Here is a 13,223-nt window from a genome sequence, read left to right on the forward strand (position 1 = left end):
AAGGACTGACAATTCTTAATTCACACCTGAGTAGACTAAACTTTTGAGTAATTCACACCTGAGTAGACTAAACTTTTGAGTAAGTTCACACCTCTTTGCCCCTTACAAGTTTGCAAGTTGCCTGACCTTCATAGGTACTTAGCACCTTCCTAAAAATAGACTTAGCTTAAGGCTTTTGCTTCACTATAAGTATGAGTAAAGTACTTTTTCATTGTTCAGTAAAGAATTTACAAATTTATCTTCCCCTAAAGTATGCTTAAGTATGGGTGGAGTAGAGTTCTCACATTCCTAAGTCCCTTCATTGTCTAAAATGGGGAATGGTCTTAACCAAGTGTTCTGAAGTAGGGTCTGAGAATTTTTAAGATTCACAATCCCCCCTGATGATCATTGGGAGACTAATCTCCCCATTGATCATTTAATATAATCATCTTGTAGTTCTAAACCCACTTCTAACTACACATGCATACAATATCCAATTTTCTAAGAGGAAATTAGAGTAGTGAGGGAGGAATAGAAAAGAAAGAAAGCAAAACCAATGTTTTGCTAGGTGCATTGACAGAAAGCCAAATTAGGGGCAGTCCCTTTTGGCATAAATGTGTATGTTTACAAATAAATGTTCAATCAAACTTCAGTTCAATCAACCATATCCAAAGTTCATTCTTGATCTTCTTGATGTAGTGTGGGTTTTCTGGCATCTTTCTGCAACAATTCATTCTCTGGATTTAGGAGTTAGCAAACTTCTTCCTTGAAGGTCTTTTCTCGAACAAAATCAAAATCTTGGATTTTTATAAAAATACAATCTCAAACAAAAAATAAATAATCTTGAATTTTAAATTAAAATACAATCCCCCCTAAAGTAGGTGTAAAAAAAAACATCCAGTTCAGCTCAGGATGTAATGTTGAGTTATGGGGGTGTATGAGTCAATTATCAAAAGAATAGAAAAACACAACCAAAAACATAAGGGGAAAAAATTCAAAATAGACCCTTGTATAGGTCCAATTTAAAGTAATTTCTATCCCACAAGTCTGTAGGACAGAATGCAGTAATATTTCATTTACCCATAAAGCTTCCTCAGAGGGGAGAGAAGCTTTAAGGTAGGAAGATAGAGACAGGATAGAAGTTTTAGATACCACGAGGGGGATGACGGAGTCAAATTAGAGATATGAGGTGGCAGGAATGAGTCTTTATTAATTTTCCATGAGCCACAGCTGAGCTCTGATCAAAGGACCCTTCCAAAGGCTTTTACCAGTCCAGAGATCCACATTTAATACCATGCAGGTCGGAGAGATGAAAGAGAGATAGAGAAGATTTAAAGATGGACAGCCATCAGCTAGCCTGAAAGAGAGAGAGAGAGAGAGAGAGGCAGAGCTTGCTGGGCTAAATATAGTCTTTGATATGCAAATATACACAGTACATAGGGATGATTCTCATTGGTTAATGACAAGGTATAGGTGTGGTTTCTCTTAACCAGGTGAGCACAAAGAAACCTGTGTTCCCACCTAACCTGGGGGAAGCTGGGGTCAAGGGTCAGAGGCTTTCCCAGCCATGTGTAATACTGAGCATGCTCAAGACTGAGCATGCTCTCTTCTAAGGCAATCTGTACATACCAACTGTTCCCCTTGCCCATAGCTAGGGGTGGACTGCTACAACCCATTTGCAGCCAAGACTACAGGAAGTTGCCATGCCATAAGAAGGAAAAGAATTAGAATTCTATTTTGATAGGGAAGTGTCATTCCCTCATTTGATTTTTTTTTTTTGTCATTCTCAGGGATATAGGGAGCCAGCATGATAGTCAAATTTTGTACTTGTATGAGTACTTCACAAAGAGTGTAGATACAAGGAAGTCCTATGACTTAACATATGTCAAGTGTTGCAACCTCGAGTCTCACAATAGTATTTCTTGTGTGCTCTTTTTGGCACTTTTCAGGTTAAGTCTGTGCTCCTTGTTTTTTATCCCTTTTTCTGGAATCATACATAAACATTAATCACAGTCCTATAATATTTTATCAATAAATGGAAGGTTCCCATAGTTTAAAGCTTTGGGGGTATGCATTGACATTATAGCAAGAATATATATATTAAACTTCTATTACTACAGAAAATAATATTAATTATATGTACCTTTAGTACAAGAAATGAGAAAAAAAGTCAAATATTCTAATCAAAAGAAAAGCAACAAGGAAAAATAAGGGAAAAATCAGTAATTCAATGTGTTCTCAAAAAACAGCATCCATTTGTCTATGGATTATTATCTCCAATGCATATGATAGGGTAGAATTAATGAATCTCAACAGAAGATGCTTTCTTCACATGTGAGCAATGAATCCAAGAGTCCTTCTCTCCAACCTTTATAGATGTTGGAGTAGTTAACAATATTTGGAATGGTCCTTCCCACGAAGGCTGAGTTGCTCCAATATGCTTGAAATTCTTAATATACATTTTGTCTCCTGGGTTCAGGTCATGCAGAGAAAAGTCTAGAGGTCCGGCTTGTACTGCTGCTCCGGATGCATGAAGTTCACGCAGTTTGTGCTGTAATTCCTATATATAGGAAGCAATAGTAGTATCTCCCCTTAATAGTGATATATATGCAAGGGAAAAAGGTTTAGCCTGTATAGGCGGATATCCAAAAAGCATCTCAAATGGTGAGATGTGTAGGTCTCCTCTAGGCCTGCTTCTAAGATAAAATAGGGCCAGAGGTAGGATTTCAGGCCATTTTAAATGTGTCTCAGTGCATAATTTTCCAATCATAGTTTTAAGTTCTTTATTTATTCTTTCCTTCTATTTGGAGGGGAGAAAAAACTGAAAAAGGTTAATTAACATCAACAAACTCAATAGAGTCTAAAAAGAAGCACCTTCATTATATTTGAGACATTCCTTGGGCACCCCCCTGAAGGGCACCGTGAGTATTTTTTGGACGAGCACCATTTCTTATATTATATATTATATTATATTTCTTCCTTTATGTTAATGCTATTATTCACCAGTTCAACTAGTCTAGTATTATTATTATAACAATTTATCAATTCACCTTGACTTTATCCTTGACTACTTTGACCCCTCATTTTTATTGCCTTATGTCTTTCCCAACTTGAAACTTGAACCATGCCCACCACTGACCTTTTCTGTTTTTACTTCTGATGTGCTAGAAGTCTCACAACCATGAATGAGTTTATATATGAACTTGGTTTTTTACTATTAATTATCAATCAACAAGCATTATTAAGTGCTTACTATGTTTCAGATACTATACTGATGATACAAATAAAAAGTAAAAATGATCTTTATCTAAACAACCTTACTTTCTCATCAGAGAGAAAGGGAAAAGTCTGGAAAGGGTTTTAGGCCAAAGAGATACAACTTATTATTTCTAGAAAAAATAAAAAAAGATTTTAAAATGTGCTTCCACAACAGTTAAGGATATATATAGTTTAGTGGCATTTGAAGCATAATTCTAAATTGCTTTCTGGAATTTCTGTACCAATTCATCTTCAACAATAATTTATCAATGTGCCTACTTTTCCTTGACCCTCCAACAATTGTTATTTTCTAATTTTTGTCATATTTGCCAATCTATTGCAAAGGTGGAATCTCAGAGTTGTTTTAATTTTAGTGAGAGCATTTTTTCATGTAGTTTTTAGGAACTGGTTTTTCTTCCTTTGATAATTACCTTTTTATATCCTTTGATCATCAATTTATTAGAGAATGGCCCTTGTTCTTATATGTTTGAATTAATTTCTTATATATCTTGTATATGAGACCTTTATAAAACAAATTTTAATTTTTCTGTTTCTTTATTCTCTATGATTGATGTTTCCATTTTTTTTATTTGGCAAGTTTGCTTAACCTCACTATAAGTAATGCTTTAGGTCATTTTTGGACATATAATGAAGCCACCTGTGCCAATCCCTATGCTTCCCTTCTCTGTGAAGAAAGTGAGAGTAATTCTTTCATTTAGCTGTTAGTATCTCCTGGCTTCCTGTCATAACAATATGGATGAGGTTTAGTTTTTCACATAGTGTGGTATTGGATAAATATTACATAATGAAAATATATAACAATCATTTCACATATCCATCCTTTCATCACTCACTAAATCAATGTGCATATTCTAAATTCTGTAGACCCAAATGGTAAAATTCTAACGGGCAAATGTCTCCATTAATTGATGCTCCAAAAAAGATTCCATTTACCTTTTTCAAATGTACAATAGAACATCAACATCTGTGAAATAAATTATAAAATCATTAGCAATCTTCAAAGTTCTCTAGAGGTGGTCCCAGATATGAGAGATTACCTCTCAATTTAGGGCTACTGACTCCGACTTTTAAAAATGCACCTGATATAACAGATAACAATTACAGAAATAGCTATTTCAGAAAAGGAGATAAAAAAAATAATAAATGATATTTATATAGAGCCTTAAATATAGATAAGGTAGTTCACAGAGATTAAATTATTCCATGCTCCCAAAAACCCTATGAGGGAAGAGACAGAGGAGGAAACAGGGCCATGAAAATTATCTTTGTGAGTATTGGAAGCAAAGTCTGATTTTAGGTCTCTTTTGAATCTAAGTTTAGCACATCAATCCATTCACTCATTTTCAGGATTATATTCTAAATAATTGTGGAAGGGGGCTGCCCAGTGGCCAACTTTCCAAGGACAAAACTGTTATCTTTTAAAAGCTGAAATTGTTGGGACATACTCTTCAAAGCCTTGGGTTTCCCTTCCTTTAGCTTGACTGGGTATTTTTTTTTTAAAACAACAACTTTTTGCACAATATCAAAATTTGAAATTATCCTAGTTCATTGGTTATGACAATATTATATTGTAAAATATTGGGTCCATCTCTGTCTTGATCTCTTTTGTACATTTATGAGAGTACATCAGGATTGATTTATATCATAGAACTACTTTTTAATTTCATAATTATAACTTTCACATTTCAAATACATGCTTGGAAAGAGTGGTAGTGGTGGTGCTTGTGGTATTTTGGAAAGAGCATTGGCTATATTTAGGGAATCTGAGTTAAAACCCTTCCTATGATGCTTACTACCTGAATGACAATGGACAAGTCATTTAACTTCCCTGGACCCCAGTTTTTTTCTTTTGTAAAGTGAAGTGGTTGGACAAGATGGCCTTTGATGTCTCTTTCAGATCTACATGAATTTAGAATTTATTTTTAGTTTTTAGTTCAGCAAATCTAGGGAGTGAATCTTTTTCTGTTGTTTTTTTCCTTTATTTTTTCCTTTTCCTTTCCTTTTTTTTCTTTTCCTCATTGTCTTTCCTGATTGGCTAGGCCAAGAGGAAAATAGATAAGATAAAATGAAACATGAAAATTCAAATCAGACTCTGATCCCAAATACATAGTTTAGAAGTTTAAAAAATTTGAGCAGCTGGTTGGCTCAGTGGATTGAGAGCTAGGTCCAGAGACAGAAGGTCCTGGGTTCAAATTTGAGCTTAAACACTTCCTAGGTGTGTAACTCTGGGAAAGTCTAATAACCCCCATTGCTTAACCCTTACTGCTCTTCTGCCTTAGAATCACAGTATTGATTCTAAGATAGAAGGTAAGCGTTTAAAAAAGAGTAGCTTAAAAAATTGAATATCTAAGCTTGTATTTTTCTTTTTTTCGATTCTGATTTTTTTAGGGTATATTTTCCTTTCTTAATTATGACCCCTCTCTTTATTTCTCTGTCCATAAATATGTTTATATATACAGATATAGTCTGTGTAAAGGGAATCCCCTCCCCCAGGAATCACATACTGGGAGTCATCTGACTTGTATTCCTGCGCAGCATGCACTACCTGTGGCATGAGAGCTTGGGACAGGGTCCTAAGGACATGACCCAGAACTAAAGGTCATAGGTCCGTGTTAGAAGAAAGGATAAAAGAGAGGGTGTACTCTCTATTTTCCTTGGATGGCAGCACTGCAGGACACTGGCTGGGAGCCAGGGAGGCAGAGTGCCATGTGGCAAGATTAGAATAGGCTTAAATCTCTATCTATCTGCTTTCTTGATTCAAGTAATATTAATAAACTCTATGGAAACTAAGAATTTAATTTAACTTCAACAAGTCTTTGTGTATTCATATTTTAAAGCTATATGAGCAGTTCAGAAACACTTTTGTTGATACATACTCATGCCTGCTACAAAATATTAATGACTAATTGGTTAACTTTAATGGATCCATGGAGAGAGGTCTTTTAACTTTCTCTCCTCCTTCACTCATTTTCTAGATAGGAATAGAGTACATTGTTAACTGGGGGGGGGGGGGGGACGTTATTATTTAATATATAGAAAAAACCAAGTTTTAATCAGGATCGGGATTCTGGTCCAGTCTTTAGGCCTTCACACAGTTACATGCTCAAAATCCACACAGAGCTGAAATCTCTGGCTACTCAGGCTCCCAATCCCTGGGAGTGACACCGCGCTAGATACCAGCTCCAAAGAGGGACAGAACTTGGCGGCCTTTTATACCCTCTGGAGAACTGGGTACAGCTAGCCTGTGTAGACAAACTGCAAGCAGGTTACAAAGAGGTTGCAGCCAGCAGCTGGAGTATCAAGGAATGGTCACCTATAACAAATACAAAGGAAAGGGTCAAATTTAGAGGTGGGCTTCCTTTAATACAATGGAAGAAGCTTCTAACACAAATAAAGGCACTCAACATTTTGACTATGTTTACTAATCTCATCCAAACTAGGGTTTCCCAAATGGTTTAAGGTCTATAGTTCAGCCCCAAACTGGTGTGCCTGGTATTGGGGCTTCTCAAGGGGCAGTGGGAAAATTGAGGTGTCCAGATTTCAAGATGAACACAGATTATCTTTTGAGTTTCTCTTGGCACTCCAAATTGCCTTGTTTCTTAACATTGAGATGACTGAGTTCTGTCACTTAAATCATTAATTCTGTTTTCTGTTCACTAGAGAAATGCTTTTTTTCAAGTTTTGTTTTGAGGGGTCATTTGCCAATTATATTTTTTCCCTTTTGGGTTCTGCATATATTAGGAAGTGAAAAGAGGACATTCCTAAGGTTCCATATCATATCGTAGTGGAGAATTATTTGGATACATATCAGACTGCAAGGAGTCACTTTCCTTTCATTCATAGTCACTTTTTTCCCACTAATTATTCTACATAGCGCATCACAGTGCAATTTTGCTCTAAATTCAGACAACTAGAGCTCTTCCCTTGTTCCTTTGATTTTCAAGGGCTAAAGGGTGCTTCATCTTTGAGCCCTCAGGATCTGTCAGAGTTGGCACAGGACTTCTGACTATTTGGAAAAACCTAGCTCCTAGTTGTTTCCCATTTTGGTTTTGTTGACATGAAATTTGGATGCCTCAGTTTACCCCTGCCCTTTGAGAAACCCCAGTGCCAGACACACTTGTTTTGGTTTGAACCAAAGACCTAAAACTGTTTGGAGACCCTAGTGTGGGTGGGTTTTGTGGACAAAGTAAAAATGTTAATTGCCTTCTATTTGTTTTAGAAGCTTCTCTTGTTATGTTAAAGTTCCCTCTGGAGCCCAGCTGCAGAGTTTGACCCTTGCCTTTAGTGACCACTCAGGTGATACCCTTGGGGCTGGCTACTAATCCCTTTGCAAACCATTTGCAGTTTGTCTCTGAAGGCTTCCTTACTCAGTTCTCCAGAGGGTATAAGAGACCACCAAGTTCTGTCCCTTTTCTGAGCTGGTAGCTAGCCATGTTATCTTCTCCCAGGGATAAGTTCCCAGAATTGCCAAGGTGCAGGCCCTGTGTGGTATTTTGGTGCTGGGCTCTGTGTGGTGGCCAGTATTGGGTCTTATTCCTAATTCCTGATTCAAGACTAGGTTTTTCTGACTACGTTGGTAGTTCTGTGTTATTGACAAGTTAACAGTTTCTAATAGGACAGAAACAAGTAAAAGACAATATTCCTAGCCCACAGGGCTCTGATTCAAGCATGAATTGGTCAGGGCTGAAGATTTTTTTCTCACTGAAGAATAGGAGATCCCCAAATAGGTTGAGTTCTCCTCATAATCAGAGCCCTGTGTGAATTTTAAAACCATTCCACCCTAATCAGACTGTTCTTTAGAAGATTTGATTTAGCTATTTCCTGATCAATAACAATAGAGATACTTGGAATAACAGAATCAGATCTTGGGAAATCTACATTTTCCCCACCCTCCTTAGTTTAATAAGATTAGGAAGGTCTACACTCAAACTCAAAGATTAAGTATCTGAGAAAAAGGCAACAGACATGTGCAGAAAAAGCAGACAGACCCCTGGGCTGTCCCAAGTCAAGCTAAGCGATCATTGGTAAATTTGAGACACAGAAAAGTGACATAAAACTGTCCATATAAGGCACGTCACTTCCTGTCTCCTCCTCTTTCCCTGGAGAGGCCACTCTGGCTGGCAGCATGCTAGGTGTTCGGACATCTTTGAGTGGTGGCAGTTATTTGTCTGGGTTTTGCGGTGAGTTTTGCCCTTGACCTGATTCAAGTTATTCAGGTTATTCAGGTGATCTTAGCTGAGCCCCTTTGGAGGTCAGGCTGATTCCTTCCTCCTTCACACTCAAAACCTTACTTTCTAGATTTCCTAATCTTCTCACCAGGTACTAGCCCCTTCCTTCTTCCTTCTTCTTAATCGCCTCCACTATATCAATTAAATCACCATAAAATTTCCAGCTGACTTGGGCATTTTATTATTTGGGATTTTCCCTGGCGACCAAATTAAATTTAGATTTTTTTAAGTCACAAGGCTAAAATTATCCTTTACACCTGGGAAGCAGGAGAAGGTGAAAGTTTATGAGGGGTTCACATGAGTTCCATGTTCTGAATCTCTCATCCACTTGGGGAGAGCAACCAGATGAGCAGGTTTTAAGATAGCTAAGATCCCCCAAGAGTGCCCTACTTTGGAATGAGGCCATCCAACAGTTCTCTGACCTCTTTTCCTTTCATCCCTTATACTCAGACACACAGCTTGTCCTCAATGACCTTGCTTGGGTGGGAAGTACCCTTAGTCCCTCACTTAGGGGCATTACCTTGAGTATTAATGGTCATACTCCTTTTCCACCCTCTAAAAGTCTGGACCCATAGCTACAACCTCTATGCCTCTGGGACCAATATTTCACCTCAATGCAGACAAAGCCCATTTATTCCACCCTAATTATCTCTCCATTAATGACAGTTAGGACAACATCACCTCAGTTCTCTGGATACCAGTATCAGTGATCTTTCTTTTATGCCATGCTCTCTTTAAATGTATTATTTAAGGGGGCAGCTGGGTAGCACAGTGGATTGAGAGCCAAACCTAGAGATGGGAGATTCTGGGTTCAAATTGTGGAAAGGAAACAAGACTAACAGATTTTTCCAATCCCCCCATTTCCTTTCCCAATAAATATTACAAAATCTGGCCTCAGGCACTAACCAGCTGTGTGACCCTGGGCAAGTCACTTGACCCCCATTGTCTAGCCCTTACCACTCTTCTGCCTTGGAACCAATACACAGTATTGACTGTAAGACGGAAGGTAAGGGTTTTTAAAAATAAATGAATAAATAAATGTATTATTTAATACCTCAATAGTATTTTGTATTTTAGGATTATAAATGTATAATTTTTAACTTTAAAATATATAATAGATATAAAAATAAATAACATGGCATTCATTTATAATAATCAGCTTCTATTTGGAGCTTACATCCTATTATAATTAGTTTATTTTAAACCTAGGACAATACTCTAAGATCCACATAGTTATCTCAGATTCTTCAGATCATTTATTTTAGATGAAAATTTAAGAGTTCCATCAAAACTGCTCTAAAACCTTAGTTAGGAAATTTTGTAACATTTAGGCAGAGATTGGGCTCTGCCTGAATTCATATTTATTTCTATTTGTGACTAATCCCTGACCTCTCTATGGTTGAAACAAAATTCAGGTCTCTGGAAATGTTTGGTGAAACAGAAGATTATATTTTAGTATATGTGGATAGGCAAGCACCAGGACGGCAAATTGGATAAAGAGCAGACATTTTATTGGGATTTCTCTAAGTCTCTGAGTCATTAGGCATACTGGTAATGTCAGTACAGGTCTTATGCTCAGAGTTCTGCTGTAGAAATAATGGACCTATTTCCCTTTCTCTGCCAGAGCTCAGTTCTACTTTCTTATCTCCTTTTGTTGATTGCCCAAGATCTGCCTCTTCTGGGCTCAGTTCTGTGTGAGACCCCCCTATCCTAATTCCTTAGAATAAGACCAAGTCTTTCCCATAAAGGTTTGACCAATTCAAAGAGGAGTAACAGGTGCTATTCACACTCAGGTCTGAATGTTTCAATTATTTTTAAGTGAGAGATAATCAAAGGAGTTCTACCTTTATACATGAAAAAAAATTTATACATATAAGCATTGCTTTTAGAAATACTAACCTAAAGAAAAAAAATCACTTTCCATTCCAGAAAAATTGGTGATACTGAAAAATCTGCAACTATATATAAAATATTTGTGTGGAAATATATGTGAAGTGACCGAATATGAAATAGCTACAGCATGACTTGGGCTTTCCTGATGAAGAAACACAAGTAACAAAAATAACTCAATGTGGTAATGTAGATCATCAAGACAGAGAATTTGAAGAAATGTAAATGCTGTTCAAATCAGAATAAGTATAGATTATTCTAGAATATGTGTGTGTGTGTTTAATTCATTTGCTAGTATAGTAACTGTGAGCACAGTTATTACTGATGATGTAAGTGTGGAAATCTGCTTTTTTTACTCCTATAACTAACATTTCTAGCTACCTTATTATACAGATGCACTGAACATAAAATAAGCTTGTTTGCAGTAAAGAGACAATCAGGAGCCTGCAGTGAGCCAGAAGTCTTGTTCACTACCCAGACATCTTTGCTAAAGTTTTGTTCATTTCTCCCCTCTTCTACAGTGTTTGCTGGCTGACCTTGCTAAGCTGTCCATTACAAACTCTTTCTGAAGCAGCCTAAACTGGTTTAAGCTAACCTTGAAGTTAGTAATTGCTACCAAACATTCTGAAACATCCTGCTTCTGTGTTCCACCTGTCCCTGGAAGAATCTGCCCAATTCTCCACTCCCAGTTCTTCCCAAAACCACTCCTTGTGGTTTACAAGATAAATTATCTCAATATCTCTCTCTGGCTGTGGGGTCTCCATTTTGGATGTCCTCTGGCATCCAGATCCCCACTTTCCCTTTAAATAAATAATCTTTTCAACTTAACCAGAATTCCTCAATATTTGAGGGATGAGTTTTTCATGATTGACATAAGAAAAACCTATAAAAACCTTCAATAATGAGGTTTCCTTAAGTAAAAAATCAGGCTGCTGATTTAAAATATTTGAAGAATTATTGTCATAACAAAACTAAGTATTTTGATATTTATTCATGTTAAAGTCTCCTTACTTAGTTTCTACTCTGGAATTTAGGTTTGTACTCTCACTAGGTAAAGAAAGTCAGTATTTTCAATAGTCAGTATGGCTATGTTCAATGCAGTATTAGTTTACTAACGATAATATTAGAAAAGGTATCTATTATAAAATTCAGATATGTGTTACTGGGAAATGTTGTTTTGGACATTTTGATTATAAAATTATTCATAGCTATTTAAAATAGATTCCTAAAAATTGGAAAAATAAGAACAGTAGAATTATTACATTTTTGTTTTCAAATATTTTGTGTTCCTGTTATCTTAATAATGAAGTTAATATTTTTTTGGTAATGTTAGTAATAAAGCATCAACTTTCAACATAAGCTTTAAAAACTTTTACCCTGATTTTTCACTTTCTAAATTTTAAATAGGTCCAAAAAATACAAATCTAATGTATACCAACATGATCAGTTCCATAGTTACTGTATTTATACTTGGATGGATCTAGGAGCTCATTGATATAGGTATTCCTTCCACTGGTGCAGATTTCAACCATCCAAGGTCAATTCCTCTTCTCTGATTCTTGTCTACATCCTTCCATGAATTTAACATAGAGGCTGAAGACCTTCAGATGTGCTAAAGATCTTTCACTGTGTCTAATATTTCATGAATACCAGCATAATACTTGAATTTTCCATCTGTTATATCCTTCATTCTTGCTATATAATTATATGCAATATTAATTAATCTTAACTAAACCAGAGAAAAAGATTTAATCTTGTTTTTAAAAAAGAGTTAGAATAAAAAGAATTTATTTGGGGATCTCATATGAGGATGAATGCCATTTTGAAAACTGATTATAATAAAGTTTATAGAAAAATGATACATTTTTTCAATAGAAGCTTAATCACTTTATGTCATTCTATGCTTTTCACACCTAAATATGTTAATTCCCAAACTCTTTTCATGTGCAAGATTACTGTTTTAAGCTTACAGTATAGGAGTTATATAGGTGTGAGTCTAATGCCATGTATGCAATAGACATTTAATAAATATTGCTTGAGGATGACAGTGTGATTATATAATAAATATTTTCACATTTCTATGCCAATAAAAAAACTACTGTTTAGTGGGAATGAATTATGCAAGCTTTTGGCGGGGGTGTGCTTTTACATTTTAAAAACTCTACAATAAAGATAAAATATTTTTCTTAATATACAGGAAAGGCTTTTTAGATTTCTCTATCACTCATTTTAGTATGCATTAATAGGATTTTTGTCTTATGTAGAGCAAAAACTACATAGGACTTAAAACTATCAAGAAAGGTAAATAAATCTAAGTGATTTTTTTAAAAACACTGGGTCAAGTATAATTATTGTGTTTTTAAAGTGTATTTATTTTATCTCTGCTTTTAGCACTTTAAAAGCTCTAGTATCTATGTCAATTTCAATGAAACCATAGTGCCTGTCAAAAAGTATACCTCTAATGGCATTTCCTTAAAGAAAGTATTTCTGTCTATATTATAGTGAAACTCATCTTGTTTGCTTTTTAAAACAGCTATTAACATCAGATATATAATTGTACCACAAATTAAATAAATTGCTTTTTTAAAAAGTTTATTGTTTAACTGTTTTTTTTATGACCCTAAAAATATCCAGCTTTGGCTTACTTATTTTTTGGTTTAATCCTTCTGTGTTGGTTCAATTGCAATCAACTTAACAAAACAGATTTTCTACATTTTAAGAATGAGCTGGAGAGTGTTTAGAGGTGGGTAAAGAGCAAATGGCCTCAAGATGATGATGATATATGAAGACCAACTTGAAATTTGGGGATGCATACCTGGAGAAACAAGACTGAAAAGGAGAGCATGA

The 13,223-nt window shown here is 35.7% G+C and overlaps 1 protein-coding gene across 4 annotated transcripts in view; it reads left to right on the forward strand.

Moving 5' to 3' along the window:
- The window catches only part of BEND6 (BEN domain containing 6), a 99,641-nt gene extending 86,672 nt beyond the window's left edge, over window positions 1-12,969 (forward strand). For all 4 annotated transcript variants that reach the window (XM_007484131.3, XM_007484130.3, XM_007484136.3 and 1 more), the window contains one exon: window positions 10,416-12,969. In XM_007484131.3, coding sequence (XP_007484193.2) covers window position 10,416 — 1 coding nt within the window. In that variant the 3' untranslated portion in view covers window positions 10,417-12,969. The remainder of the gene's footprint in view (window positions 1-10,415) is intronic.
- The last annotated feature ends 254 nt before the right edge of the window (window positions 12,970-13,223 follow it).

This window comes from Monodelphis domestica, chromosome 2 (genome assembly GCF_027887165.1).
Source record: "Monodelphis domestica isolate mMonDom1 chromosome 2, mMonDom1.pri, whole genome shotgun sequence".
NCBI classification, from domain to species: Eukaryota; Metazoa; Chordata; class Mammalia; order Didelphimorphia; family Didelphidae; genus Monodelphis; species Monodelphis domestica.